The sequence below is a fragment of the Mobula hypostoma genome, chromosome X2 (assembly GCF_963921235.1).
Source record: "Mobula hypostoma chromosome X2, sMobHyp1.1, whole genome shotgun sequence".
In the NCBI taxonomy this organism is placed as follows: domain Eukaryota; kingdom Metazoa; phylum Chordata; class Chondrichthyes; order Myliobatiformes; family Myliobatidae; genus Mobula; species Mobula hypostoma.
This window is the reverse complement of record NC_086129.1, coordinates 21267728-21283464: the sequence shown is the minus strand read 5'-3', so window position 1 is coordinate 21283464 and position 15737 is coordinate 21267728. Positions and strand designations below refer to the sequence as shown.

Here is a 15737-nt window from a genome sequence, read left to right as displayed (position 1 = left end):
TAGTGGGGTACCGCAAGGCTCAGTGCTGGGACCCCAGTTGTTTACAATATATATTAATGACTTGGATGAGGGAATTAAATGCGGCATCTCCAAGTTTGCGGATGACACGAAGCTGGGTGGCAGTGTTAGCTGTGAGGAGGATGCTAAGAGGATGCAGGGTGACTTGGATAGGTTGGGTGAGTGGGCAAATTCATGGCAGATGCAATTTAATGTGGATAAATGTGAAGTTATCCACTTTGGTGGCAAAAATAGGAAAACAGATTATTATCTGAATGGTGGCCGATTAGGAAAAGGGGAGGTGCAACGAGACCTGGGTGTCATTATACACCAGTCATTGAAAGTGGGCATGCAGGTACAGCAGGCGGTGAAAAAGGCGAATGGTATGCTGGCATTTATAGCGAGAGGATTCGAGTACAGGAGCAGGGAGGTACTACTGCAGTTGTACAAGGCCTTGGTGAGACCACACCTGGAGTATTGTGCTGTTTTGGTCCCCTAATCTGAGGAAAGACATCCTTGCCATGGAGGGAGTACAAAGAAGGTTCACCAGATTGATTCCTGGGATGGCAGGACTTTCATATGAAGAAAGACTGGATGAACTGGGCTTGTACTCGTTGGAATTTAGAAGATTGAGGGGGGATCTGATTGAAACGTATAAAATCCTAAAGGGATTGGACAGGCTAGATGCAGGAAGATTGTTCCCGATGTTGGGGAAGTCCAGAACGAGGGGCGACAGTTTGAGTATAGAGGGGAAGCCTTTTAGGACCGAGATTAGGAAAAACTTCTTCACACAGAGAGTGGTGAATCCGTGGAATTCTCTGCCACAAGAAACAGTTGAGGCCAGTTCATTGGCTATATTTAAGAGGGAGTTAGATATGGCCCTTGTGGCTACGGGGGTCAGGGGGTATGGAGGGAAGGCTGGGGCGGGGTTCGGAGTTGGATGATCAGCCATGATCATAATACATGGCGGTGCAGGCTCGAAGGGCCGTATGGCCTACTCCTGCACCTATTTTCTATGTTTCTATGTTTCTATGTTTCTATTATCTGACACGATATTCCAGTGAGGTACTATTGACGGCACTGTCTTTTGTACTAGATTTTAATAAAGAATAAGAATTGTGTTTATTATCACTGACATATGTTGGAAAATATATTGTTTTGTGGCAACAGTACAGTGCAAGACATAAAAGTTACTATAAGTCGCAATAATAAATAGATAGATAAATAGTGAAAAAGTGGACCAGTGAAGTAGAATTCCTGGGTTTATGGAGATTGCAGATGAGAAGAAGCTGTTCTTAAAACTTTGGGTCTCATGGCTCTGATACCTCATGGTAGCAACGAGAAGAGGGCATGTCCCAGGTGGTCAAGGTTCTTAATGATGGATGCTGCTTCCTTGAGATACTGCCTTTTGAAGATGCCCTCAATGTTGGGGAAGTGTGGGCTCATGATGGAGCTGGCAAAGTCTACAAATCCCTGTAGCTTCTTTTGATCCTGTGCACAAGGCATCTCAGGCGGAGATGCAACCTGTCAGAATTCTCTCTGTAGTACATCTGTAGGAATTTGTTAGAGTCATTGGTGACATGTCAAGTCTCTTCACACTCCTAATGAAGTATCGGAGTTTGATGGCTCTGGGCCTGTATTCTCTGGAGTTTAGAAGAATGAGGGCTGATCTCATTGAATCCTATCAAATATTGAAAGGCCTAGATAAAGTAGACATGGAGAGAATGTTTCCTGTAGTGGGGAAGTCTAGAACCAGAAGGCACATCCTCAGAATATAAGGAAGTCCCTTTAGAACAGAGATGTGGAGGAATTTCTATAGCCAGAGAGTGATGAATCTGTGGAATTCACTGCCTTGGGTGGCTGTGGAGGCCAAGTCATTGGGGGTATTTAAGATGGAAGTTGATAGGTTCTTCATTATCAGGGGCACCAAAGGTTATGGGGAGACAGCAGGAGATGGTGTTGAGAAGGTTGATAAATCAGCCCTGATGGAATGGCGGAGCAGTCTCCGTGCCCTAATTCTGATCTTAAGTCTTATGTTCTGATGGACACCACTCAACTAGCCGATCTATCTCTCTCCTGTATTCCTGCTCGTCACCATCTGAAATTCTGCCAATAACAGTGCTGCCATCGACGAATTTATAGATAGCATTTGAGCTGTGCCTAACCACACAGTCAGGAGTGTCGAGGGAGAGAGAGCAACAGGCTAAGCACACATCCCTTGAGGTGTGCATGTGTTGATCGTCAACAAGGAGGAGATGATATTACCCATCTGCATCGACTGAGCTCTCCCAGTGAGGAAGTCAAGAATCGAATTGCATAGGTACATCCTACATCCTGCTCTGTCAGTATCCCATCTAATAACAATGAAATGCTGAGATTGGTAACTCTGTTTCTCCTTCTGCAGATACTGGCCTAGTCTGCCGAGTATTTCTACCATTTCTCTGTTTGTATTTCTGATTTCCAGCCACTGCAGTTCTCTAATTTTCATTGCAGTTGTAATAAGTGTAATAATGGTTATTACTTTAAATTTGCCACTACTTTAACATTTTTGTTATATGTCTACTTACTCTCTGGGTAGTAAAGTTGTTTAGATAAGGTCCGAAAGAATCTACTTTGCACACCGTATTGAGTTTATCAATCTGTACGCTCTGCAGTGAACCTTGTTAGGGCTTGCAGACCCACTGAATAACAGCAGTAGAGCAGGGGAATACCCTGAGCAAAATTAATCTGTCAGCCAACATCATTGGAGCAGATTATTGCTGTTTAACAGAGATTGCTGTGTGCTGTTCGGCTGATGTGCTTCCTTTGATACAGGAGGACACACTCTAGACAATTACTTTGTTGACTGTAATACACTTAGGGATATCCTGAAGTTATGAAAGTCGCTGTACAATGGTCGTCTTTTATCTGACATGATGTGTGCACTGCGATACCTACTGTATGTCATACCCACAATGAAATGGAGGACAGAAGGGCCGAGCAAGGTTGATTAGGCTGGCTGTTCAGAGGCAACACAAGTGAGAAGCATTGAAAAACACGGAGCTTGAATCTTGGGAGGTTCCCCGTCTGGATCCAGATTGTAACAAGCTGCAGGATAAAGTTCATCTGTTCATGATCCTCAGTCCCTCTGCCATTAACTTGCTCATCCCAAAACACAAATCAGACAGAAAGAATAAAAGAAAAAAGACAATATCCAACAGAATTGCTTTTTGTTCAGTGTCCTAAGCTGCATATAGATTTATTATCTTTCAGAGTTACAGCTGCTTGCAGCACTCACCCCTCTAAGCACCCTCTCTACTATATTTAGTGATGACACTTTGCCTTGAGCCCAGTCTTTTTTTTACTTCTATCCCATTTAATATTGTTGGCATCTACTACTGTTCATTTTAGCCCATCCCCTCTGTCAACTCATGAACTTTCATTAAGAGACATGTCCATGCTCCCACCTCGATACTGAGCCTCTGTTGTTACTTCTCAATATTTTTCCCATGCTCCTCGCAAAACTAACCAACAATGACCACCTCTTAGCCCTATTTATATTGAAATTCTTGACTTCCAATACTCTTCGGTCTCAAATGGAATTACTACATCATTCTCATTGTTAAAGCTGCCAAGAAACTTTACGTTAGGAACTTCCTCAGTGCAAGTTTCTCTACATTCGTGAGACTTGACGTAGACTGGGGGACCACTTTGTTGAGCACCTTCACTCTGTCCGCCACAATAGGCAGAATTTCCTGATGGCTTCTAACCTCTGGTGATTTCTTTCCCTACCCTTCTCTCTTTTTCCATTCCCCATTCTGGCTCTCCTTTGCCTCTTCTCCTCACCTGCCCATCACATCACTCTGGTGCCCCTCCTTCTTCCCTTCCTTCCATGGTCTACTCTCCTCTCCTATCAGATTCCTTCTTCTTCAGCCCTTTACCTCTTCCACCTATCACCTCCCAGCTGTATCATAAATCATCCAAAAAGCCAAAATCAACGTCTTCAAGATGATTTGCTCGCCTTCCATGCCTTGTTGATTCTAGTGCTCGTACTTAAATATTAATAGACTAGCTCCAAAGCCCATTTGCTTTTAATGAGATGGTGATTCACATTTGTTCCCACAGCTGCATCCCTTTTACTAGAAAATGTATCTGATCTACTCATGGCATGGCGATGTTGAAGGCATTCAGTGTTTTTCAAGTCACATTCTACTCTTAATGCCATGTGTCAGCATATGCGTCCTCTCGATCTCTCTTTGCAACAGCACTGACTCATCTTACTTCTCCAGTGGCAGTAGAGGTGGCAGCACCTCTACTTCCTCAGGAGTTAGTGAAGATTCGGCATGACATCTAAGACTTTGGCAAACTTCCATAGATGTGTAGTGGAGCGTGTATTGACTGGCTGCATCACAGCCTGGTATGGAAACACCAATGCCCTTGAGTGAAAAATCCTACAGAAAATAGTGGATACAGCCCAGCCCATCATGGGTAAAGCCCTCCCCACCATTGAGTACATTTAGGTGGAGCACTGTCGCAGGAAAGAGCATCCATCATCAAAGAGCCCCACCATCCAGACCATGCTATCTTTTTCCTGCTGCCATCAGAAAAAAGATACAGGAACCTCAGGACCCATACCACTAGGTTCAGGAATAGTTATTACTCCTCAACTATCAGGCTCTTGAACCAGAGGTAATAACTTCACTCAACCTCAATCACCCCATCATTAAATTGTTCCCACAACCTATGGACTCACTTTCAAGGGCTCTTCATCTCATGTTCTCAATACTTATTGTTTATTTATTTATTATTATTATTTCTTACTTTTTCTATTTGCAGTTTGTCGTCTTTTGCTTATTGGTTGAACACCCAGTTGGTGCAGACTTTCATTGATTCTATTATGGTTATTATTCTATTGTGGAGTTATTGAGTATGTCTGCAAGAAAATGAATTGCAGGGTTGTATATGGTGGCACATGTACTTTGATAATAAATTTACTTTGAAAGTTGAGCTTTGAAAGGCGACACAGTGGTGTAGCTAGTTGAGCCACCGTCTCACAGTGCCAGAGACCTGGGTTCAATCCTGACCTTGGGTTTCCTCCTGGTAATCCAGTCTTCTCCCACATCCCAAAGACGTAATGGTCGGTAGGTTAATTAGTCACTGTAAATTGTCCGCTGCGTGCGTAAGACAGTGATAGCATTTGAGGCAATTAATGAGAATGTGTGGAGGATATAACATGGGATTTTAAATGGAGAACATAGATTAGTACAGCACAGTATAGGCCCTTCAGCCCATGATGTCATGCCGACCTTTTAATCTATTTGAAGATCAATCTAACCCTTCCCTCCTACATAACCCTTCATTTTCCCTTCATCCATGCACCTATCTAAGAGTATCTTAGATGGCCCTAATGTATCTGTCCCTAACACCACTCCAGCAGTGTGAACCATGTACTACCTCTGACATCCTCTTTATATCACCCAACAATCACTGCCCTGTCATAAAGCACATCCACTCTTCCTCTGCCTCTCATCATCTTATGCATCTCAATCATTACATCTCATTTTCCTTCGCTCCACAGAGAAAGAAACTAACTTGCTCAGCCTTTCTTTGTAAGACATGCTTTCTAATCCAAACATTATCCTGGCAAATCTTCTCTGTACCTTCTCTAAATCTAATAGTGTCATAATTCACACTCCGCCAATTAAATACTTTCCCACACCGTCTTCTCCTATCTCTGTCCAAGGCTATAGGAATGGTCATGGAGTTGTGTTCACTGTCACCAAAATGCTCACCCACCAAGACATTTGACACCTGACCATGTTCATTGCCTAGTACCATCCAGTATGGCTTCTCCTCTAGTGGGCTTGTCCACATACTGTGTTCAGAATCCTTCTTGGACACAGTATAGAATTAGTGTAACTGTGTGCTTAGAGAGGACTTGGTGATCTGAAGCGCCTGTTTCTCTGCTGTATCTCTCCATGAATCTTTCTGAGGACTGCAGAGTTGCATTCTCCTTAAACAACAAAGGAAGTATTTATATAATCCTTTAATATAACATAGCATCCCAAAGCAACTCACAGGAAAATGATTAATAAAAAAAAAAATGAGACAGTTTTGCACAAGGGGATACTGGGACAGATGACCAAAACCTTGAATATAGGGGTAGACTGAAATGAAGAAACAGAGAGAGATAAAGTGGTGAGAAATTTAGAAAGGGAACTCCTGAGCATAAAGCAGAGGTACCTGTCAGTGTGCATCTCAGAGGCTGGAAGAAAAGCAGAAGATACAGGGAACAGGTCAAGCAGCATATGTGGAAAGAGAAACAGAATTTATGCTCTGATTCAGAACTGAGAGGCAGAAGGGAAACTCGGAAGTGTCAGTATTACAGTTGAACAAAGGGAACTATGGTGCTCTGAGGGAGGAGCTGGCCAATGTTCAATGGAACAATACCCTAGCAGGGATGACAGTGGAACAGCAATGGCAAGTGTTTCTGGGAATAATGTGGAAGGTGCAAGATCAGTTCGTTCCAAGGAGGAAGAAAGATCCTAAGGGGAGTAAGGGGAGGCCATGGCTGACGAGGGAAGTAATGGACAGTATAAAAATAAAAGAGAAGAAGTATAACTGCAAAGACGAGTGGGAAGCCGGAGGATTGGGAAACTTTTAAAGAGCAACAGAAGGTAACTAAAAAGGCAATATGCGGAGAAAAAATGAGGTACGAAGGTAAACTAGCCAAGAATATAAAGGAGGATTGTAAAAGCTTCTTTAGGTATGTGAAAAGGAAAAAAATAGTTAAGACCAAAATTGAGCCCTTGAAGACAGAAGCGGGTGAATTTATTATGGGGAACAAGGAAATGGCAGACGAGTTGAACAGGTACTTTGGATCTGTCTTCACTAGGGAAGACACAAACAATCTCCCAGATATAATAGTGGCCAAAGGACCTAGGGTAATGGATGAATTGAAGGAAATTTATATTAGGCAGGAAATGGTGTTGGATAGGCTGTTAAGTCTGAAGGCTGATAAGTCCCCGGGACCTGATGGTCTGCATCCCAGGGTACTTAAGGAGGTGGCTTTAGAAATCGTGGATGCATTGGTAATCATTTTCCAATGTTCTATAGATTCAGGATCAGTTCCTGTGGATTGGAGGGTGGCTAATGTTGTCCCTCTCTTCAACAAGGGAGGAAGAGAGAAAACAGGGAATTATAGACCGGTTAGCCTGACGTCGGTGGTGGGAAAGATGCTGGAGTCAATTATAAAAGATGAAATTACGACACATCTGGATAGTAGTAACAGGATTGGTCTGAGTCAGCATGGATTTACGAAGGGGAAATCGTGCTTGACTAATCTTCTGGAATTTTTTGAGGATGTAACTATGAAAATGGACAAGGGAGAGCCAGTGGATGTAGTGTACCTGAACTTTCAGAAAGCCTTTGATAAAGTCCCAATTAGGAGATTAGTGGGCAAAATTAGGGCACATGGTATTGGGGGCAGAGTACTGACATGGATTGAAAATTGGCTGGCTGACAGAAAACAAGGAATGGCAGGCGGTGACCAGTGGGGTACCGCAGGGTTCAGTGCTGGGACCACAGCTGTTTACAATATATATTAATGATTTAGGTGAGGGAATTAAAAGTAACATTAGCAAATTTGCCGATGACACAAAGCTGGGTGGCAGTGTGAAATGTGAGGAGTTTGTTATGAGAATGCAGGGTGACTTGGACAGGCTGGGTGAGTGGGCAGATGCATGGCAGATGCAGGTTAATGGGATAAATGTGAGGTTATCCACTTTGGTGGTAAGAACGGGAAGGCAAATTATTATCTAAATGGAGTCAAGTTAGGAGAAGGGGAAGCACAATGAGATCTGGGTGTTCTTGTACATCAGTCACTGAAAGCACGCATGCAAGTACAGCAGGCAGTGAAGAAAGCTAATGGCATGCTGGCCTTCATAACAAGGGGAATTGAGTATAAGAGCAAAGAGGTCCTTCTGCAGCTGTACAGGGCCCTGGTGAGACCACACCTGGAGTACTGTGTGCAGTTTTGGTCTCCAAATTTGAGGAAGGACATTCTTGCTATTGAGGGAGTGCAGCATAGGTTCACAAGGTTAATTCCCGGGATGGCGGGACTGTCATATGTTGAAAGATTGGAGCAACTGGGCTTGTATACTCTGGAATTTAGAAAGTTGAGAGGGGATCTTATTGAAACATATAAGATTATTAAGGGAATGGACATGCTGGAGGCAGGAAGCATGTTCCCGCTGATGGGTGAGTCCAGAACCAGAGGCCACAGTTTAAGAATAAGGGGTAGGCCATTTAGAGCGGAGTTGAGGAAAAACTTTTTCACCCAGAGAGTGGTGGATATATGGAATGCTCTGCCCCAGAAGGCTGTGGAGGCCAAGTCTCTGGATGCTTTTAAGAAAGAGACGGATAGAGCTCTTAAAGATAGCGGAATCAAAGGTTATGGGGATAAGGCAGGAACTGGATACTGATTGTGGATGATCAGCCATGATCACAGTGAATGGCGGTGCAGGCTTGAAGGGCCAAATGGCCTACTCCTGCACCTATTGTCTATTGTCCATTGTCTATTGTCTATTGATTCAAAGAGAAGGACATGTTAGTTTTAAGTTGCAGTATGGTGCAGGGACAGTGTTTGGCCAGGGTCACGATAGTGATAAATGGTGGTTGACGTTTAACAGCAGGAATTAGCGAGTGAAAATACATTCAAAGGAGTGTAAAATATGTATAACTGTGGGACATGCTGGACAGGTAAGGTTATAATAGAGAGAGGAAAACTGCACCACTATCAAAGGAACAGAGTGAGGTGGAGGATAAATGTGTGGCTGAGGGATTGGAGCAGGGGGCAGGGACTCAGATTTCTGGATCATTGGGACCTCTTTTGGGGCAGGTGTGACCTGTACAAAAAGGACAGGTTGCAGTTGAATCCCAGGGGGAACAATATCCTGGCGGGAAGTTTTGCAAGGGCTATTGGGGAGAGTTTAATCTAGAATTGCTGGCGGGTGGGAACTGAACTGAACTGACGACGAAGGGGCGGTTGGCTCACGAATAGAGAAAGCTTGGAGACGGTGCGAGAGCGATGATAGTCATCAAAGGAATGACTTGCCAGTACAAACAATGCATGCAAATTGCCCATAACTATAGAATTAGATGATGAGTCTGGAAAGGTTCAGCATGCCTGGAAAGAAGGTAAGGTGCTGTTCCTCTAATTTACATTAGGCCTCATTCTAAAACTGCGGGATGCTGCAGAAATGTAGTTCTGAGTGGGAGTGGGCTGGAGAATTAACGTAATGGCAACAGGAAGATCAGGACTTCCCCTGAAGACTGAACGTAAGTGCTCCAAAAAGCGACCAGCTGATCTGTGTTTGGTTTCTCCAGTTTGTGTCCACATTGTGCACACTGAATACAGTATACTAGTTTGGAAGAAATGTAAGTGAATCTTTGTGTCACCCACCTTGGATCGCAAAATGATGAGGAGGGAAAAGGGAAAAGGAGAGCTGTTGCACCTCTTGTGATTGTATTCATGTCCTCTAAAGATATCAGTGTATATAACCCACTTACTCACATTCTTATGCTTCTTCTTTGGAGCCAAGCTTTCCTATAATTGAACCAATAGTCAGAGTCCTCTCCAGATGCTGATATTAAGAATCTCATGTCAAATACAGTCTGGCCCTGTGGCTTAGAAGGGTAGGGAAAGGAAGAGGATAGGGGATAGGGGACTCTATTGTTAGGGGTCAGACAGATGATTCTGTGGATACAGGAAAGAAACGCGGACGGTAGTTTGCCTCCCCGGTGCCAGTGTCCAGGATGTTTCTGATCGTGTCTACAAATTCCTGAAGTGGGAAGGAGAACAGCCAGAGGTCTTGGTACATATTGGTACCAACGACGTAGGTAGGAAAAGGGAGGAGGTCCTGAAAACAGACTACAGAGAGTTAGGATGAAAGTTGAGAAGCAGGACCTCAAAGGTAGTAATCTCGGGATTACCGCCTGTGCCACGTGACAGTGAGTATAGGAATAGAATGAGTTGGAGGATAAATGTGTGGCTGAGGGATTGGAGCAGGGGGCAGGGATTCAGATTTATGGATCATTGGGACCTCTTTTGGGGCAGATGTGACCTGTACACAAAGGACAGGTTGCAGTTGAATCCCAGGGGGACCAATATCCTGGTGGGGAGGTTTGGAAAGGCTATTGGGGAGAGTTTAAACTAGAATTGCTGGGGGTGGGAACTGAACTGAAGAGACAGAGGAAGAGGTGGTTGGCTCACAAATAGAGAAAGCTTGAAGACAGTGCGAGAGCGAGGATAGGCAGGTAATAGAGAAGGGACGTGCTCAGACTGATGGTTTGAGATGTGCCTATTTTAATGCGAGGAGTATCATGAACAAAGCAGATGAGATTAGAGTGTGGATCAGCACTTGGAGCTATGATGTTGTGGCCATTACAGAGACTTGGATGGTGCAGGGGCAGGAATGGCTACATCAAGTGCCAAGCTTTAGATTTTTCAGAAAGGACAGGGAGGGAGGCAAAAGAGGTGGGGGCGTGGTACTGTTGATCAGAGATAGTGTCATGGCTGCAGAAAAGGAGGAAGTCATGGAGGGGTTGTCTACGGAGTCTCTGTGGGTGGAAGTTAGGAATACAAAGGGGTTAATAACTCTACTGGGTGTTTCTTATAGACCACCCAATAGCAACAGGGATATCGAAGAGCAGATAGGGAGACAGATTCTGGAAAGGAAAAAGGAGAAATAATGACAGGGTTGTTGTGGTGGGAGATTTTAATTTCCCAAATATTGATTGGCATCTCCCAAGAGTGAGGGGTTTAGATGGGGTAGAGTTCAGGAAGGTTTCTTGACACAATATGTAGATACACCTACAAGAGGAGAGGCTGTACTTGATCTGGTATTGGGAAATGAACCTGGTCAGATGTCAGGTCTCAGTGGGAGAGCATCTTGGAGATAGTGATCACAATTCTATTTCCTTTACCATAGCAATGGAGAAGAATAGGAACAGACAAGTTAGGGAAATGTTTAATTGGAGTAAGGGGAAATACAAGGCTATCAGGCAGGAAATTAGAAGCATAAATTGAAAACAGATGTTCTCAGAGAAATGTATGGAAGAAATGCTCGGGATATTTGCGTAAGGTTCTGCATAGGTATGTTCCAATGAGACAGGAAAAGGATGATAGGGTACAGGAACCATGGTGTACAAAGGCTGTTGTAAATCTAGTCAAGAAGAAAAGAAGAGCTTACGAAAAGTTCCAAAAGCTAGGTAATAATCGAGATCGAGATCTGGAAGATTATAAGGCCAGCAGGAAGGAGCTCAAGAAAGAAATTAGGAGAGCCAGAAGCAGCCATGAGAAGGCCTTGGGGTTTTCCTTAATCCCCAAGGCATTCTACAAGTATGTGAAGAGCAAGAGGATAAGACGTGAGAGAATAGGACCAATCAAGTGTGACAGTGGAAAGGTGTGTATGGAACAGTAGGAGATAGCAGAGGTACTTAGTGAATACTTTGCTTCAGTATTCACTACTGAAAAGGATCTTGATGATTCTAGGGATGACTTGCAGCAGACTGAAAAGATTGAACATGTAAATATTAAGGAAGAGGATGTGCTGGAGCTTTTGGAAAGCATCAAATTGGATAAGTCACCACGACCAGACGGGATGTACCCTAGGCTACTGTGGGAAGCAAGGGAGGAGATTGCTGAGCCTCTGGCGATGATCTTTGCATTATCAATGAGGACAGGAGAGGTTCTGGAGGGATTGGAGGGTTGCGGATGTTGTTTCCTTATTCAAGAAAGGGAGTAGAGATAGCCCAGGAAATTATAGACCAGTGAGTCTTACTTCAGTAGTTGGTAAGTTAATGGAGAAGATCCTGAGAGGCAGGATTTATGAATATTTGGAGAGGCATAATATGATTAGGAATAGTCAGCATGGTTTTGTCAAAGGCAGGTTGTGCCTTATGAGCCTGATTGAATTTTTTGAGGATGTGGCTAAACACATTGATGAAGATAGAGCTGCAGATGTAGTGTATATGGATTTCAGCAAGGCATTTGATAAGGCCCCCATGCAAGGTTTATTGAGAAAGTAAGGAGGCATGGGATCCAAGGGGACATTGCTTTGTGGATCCAGAACTGGCTTGCCCACAGAAGGCAAAGAGTGGTTGTAGACGGGTCATATTCTGCATGGAGGTCGGTGACTAATGGTGTGCTGGATCTGTTCTGGGACCCCTACTCTTTCTGATTTTTATAAATGACCTGGATGAGGAAGTGCAGGGATGGGTTAGTAAATTTGCTGATGACACAAAGGTTGGGAGTGTTGTGGATAGTGTGGAGGGCTGTCAGAGGTTACAGTGGGACATTGATAGGATGCAAGACTGGGCTGAGAAGTAGCAGATGGAGTTCAACCCAGATAAGTGTGAGGTGGTTCATTTTGGTAGGTCAAATATGATGGCAGAATATAATATTAATGGTAAGACTCTTGGCAGTGTGGAGGATCAGAGGGATCTTGGGGTCTGAGTCCATTGGACACTCAAAGATGCTGCGCAGGTTGACTCTGTGATTAAGAAGGCATATGGTGCATTGGCCTTCATCAATCGTTAAGAGCTGAGAGGTAACATTGCAGCTATATCGGACCCTGGTCAGACTGTGCACAATTCTGGTTGCCTCACTTCAGGAAAGACATGGAAACCATTGAAAGGGTGCAGAGGAGATTTACAAGGATGTTGCCTGGATTGAGAAGCATGCCTTATGAGAATAGGTTGAGAGAACTCAGCCTTTTCTCCTTGGAGCGACGGAGGATGAGAGGTGACCTGATAGAGGTGTACAAGATGATGAGAGGCATTGATCGTATGGATAGTCTGAGGCTTTTACCTAGGGCTGAAATGGCTAGCATGAGAGGGCATAGTTTTAAGGTGATTGGAAGTAGGTACAGAATAGATGTCGGGGGTAAGTTTTTTACGCAGAGAGTGGTGAGTGCGTGGAATGGGCTGCCAGCGGCAGTGGTGGAGGCGGAAACGATAGGGTCTCCTGGAGAGGTACATGGAGCTTAGAAAAATAAAGGGCTATAGGTAAGCCTAGGTAATTTCTAAGGTAAGGACATGTTTGGCACAGCTTTGTGGGCTGAAGGGCCTGTATTCTATGCGTCTATATTTCTAAATAAGATTCAGAAAAATACGGACTCCTGAGCAGCTAAAGGTCAATGGCTGGAAGCTGTTCCATTTGTAAAAATCTGAAGCAAATGGAAGTGTGACTGGTGTGGACATGGAAAAGGGTCACCTTGGAATTTTAAGATTGGGACAAGATGCAACTTCTGGAGACAGCTTTACTTGGCAGGTGGGAGCGTTCACCAAGCTGACAGAGATGTGAGACACAAGAGACCACACTTGGTACATTATTTTCAGGTCCGGTCGCCTCATTATAGGAAGGATGTGGAAGCTTTTGAGAGTGTGTCACAGAGATTTACTAGATGCTGCCTGGATTATAGAACATGTCTTATGAAGATAGTTTGAGTGAGCTATGGGTTTTCTCTTTGGAGCAATGGAGAATGAGAGGTGACTTGATAAAGGTGTACAAAATGATAAGAGGCATAGATCGATTAGACAGCCAGAGACATTTTCCCATGGTGGACATGGCTAATACAAGGGGGCATAATTTTAAATTGATTGTAGGAAAGTATGAGGAGGGGATGGTCAGAGGTAGTTCCATTACATGATGGTAGTGGCAGATACATTAGGGGCATTTAAGAAACCCTCAGATAGACACATAGGTGATAGAAGAAAATGAAGAGCTATGTAGATTGGAAGCATTGGGTTAAAAGGCCTGTACTGTGCTGTAGTGTGAAATGTTCTATGTTCTATGTGGCTGTAGATCGTGGGTCAAACAGCATCTGTGTGTGGGGTGGGGGGGGGGTAACCATCAGGACTTCACCCTGCAGAGGACCACAGTACGGAACTATCGTTTGTGCTTGCGTCAGGTTGCTTATCTTACCTTTATGTAGGTAGCTCCACTTAGGGGCTCTCCGTCACGTATCCAGGTGATAACGGCCGCAGGCTTGGCATTGTCTGCACGGCATGTCAGGTTGAGGGAGTCTCCCACCTTCAGGCTGACGACTGGCCCACTGCTGATCACTGGATTGTCTGGAGGTACTGCAATAATGGAATACAAGTAAAAGCATGAAACCAATGGCCACTGATTGAGGCTTTCCAGTGAGCCCAAGGATAGTAGGTTCCATTTCTGCAAATGGAATTCCCAGTCTAAATATGCACTCAGTGGCCACTTTATTAGGTACACCTGTACACCTGCTCTTTAATGCAAATATCTAATCAGTCAATTATGGGGCAGCAACTCACTGCAAAAAAGCATGCAGACATGGTCAAGAGGTTCAGTTACTGTTCAGACCAAGCATCAGAATGGGGAAGAAATGTGATCTAAGTGACTGTGAAATGATTGTTGGTGCCAGATGGGGTGGTTTGATTATCTCAGAAACTGCTGATCGCCTGGGATTTTCACACACAACAGTCTCTAGAGTTTACAGAGAACGGTGCAAAAAACAAAAAAAAAACATCCAGTGAGCAGTAGTTCTGAGAGAGGTCAGAGGAGAATGGCCAGACTGGTTCAAGCTGACTGGAAGGCTACAGTAACTCAAATAACCACACGTTACAACAGTGGTGTGCAGAAGAACATCTCTGAATGCACAATATATCGAACCTTGAAGTGGATGGGCTACAGCAGCAAAAGACCACAAACGTACACTCAGTGGCCACTTTATTAGGTATGGGAGGTATCTAACAAAGTGGTGAGCATAGATCTCAACTCAAGTCTATTTTGCTAAGTCACTGTAAGTGAATTACACTCTCTTCACTCAGTATATTGTCTATCCTTCATCCACTCTTAGTCACTCAATGCGCAACACTCCCTGCACTCTCAGTGCTCATGACCCTCTGTTACTCTTCGCCAATCCTCCATTGTGTTTGATGTCATTCAATGACTATCTCTCTATTATGACCTCCAAAGCTGAATGGAAATATGCACTTCCAGTACATTAGATCAATATATGCCAATCACTCTGTTACACTGTCTGACTCAATGCCAATCCATCGATTGCAATGTGCCATTCATTACCAAGCCCCTGACACTCCCCGTCACTCAGTGCAATCGCTTTGTAACAGCCTGCCATTCAATGCCAATCCTTCAACTGCATTGCTCAATCAATTAGTGCCACTTGCTCCATTATCCTCTGCTTAGCTCAGTACAAATCCATTGATTGTGCGCTGTATCACGCGCCAGTCCCTTCATGCCACATGCCATCAATTAGTGCATACCCCAATGGCAGTCGGTTCTAGGTCATCCATTACATTTGATTTGCTACTAGTTTCTCCTTAATCGTGTGTACTTAGCCTTACTCCCTCTCATACGTCTTTTTCAATGTCTTGCTTACTTCGTCTATATAGTAGGTGCTGATCGCTATATCATAGGCTCTGTGCCATTATATAAGACAATGCCAACCCCTGCATTGTTTTTTGTACAATGGCACCAATCATTCCATTATCTTCATACCAAAATGCCAGTTTTTCTGTTACATACACTGCAATTCCATATCAGTCTCCTTTGCCTTGTGTCCTGGTGCTAATCTCTCGGTTACACTGTTGGCCGAGGATCCAAACCTTCCAATGCACTCGGTGTTTCTAAGTGAAAATTCACCCACTGCACCGTATATCACTCAGTTCCTATCCATCTACTGCACTCTCTTTCACTGAGTCTT

The 15737-nt window shown here is 44.1% G+C and overlaps 1 protein-coding gene across 3 annotated transcripts in view; it reads right to left on the bottom strand.

Annotated features, from left to right (window-relative positions):
• kirrel3a (kirre like nephrin family adhesion molecule 3a) overlaps positions 1 to 15737 on the bottom strand; it is an 827580-nt gene that overhangs the window by 159764 nt on the left and 652079 nt on the right. For all 3 annotated transcript variants that reach the window (XM_063038271.1, XM_063038272.1, XM_063038273.1), the window contains exon 4: positions 13964 to 14121. In XM_063038271.1, coding sequence (XP_062894341.1) covers positions 13964 to 14121 — 158 coding nt within the window. The remainder of the gene's footprint in view (positions 1 to 13963; positions 14122 to 15737) is intronic.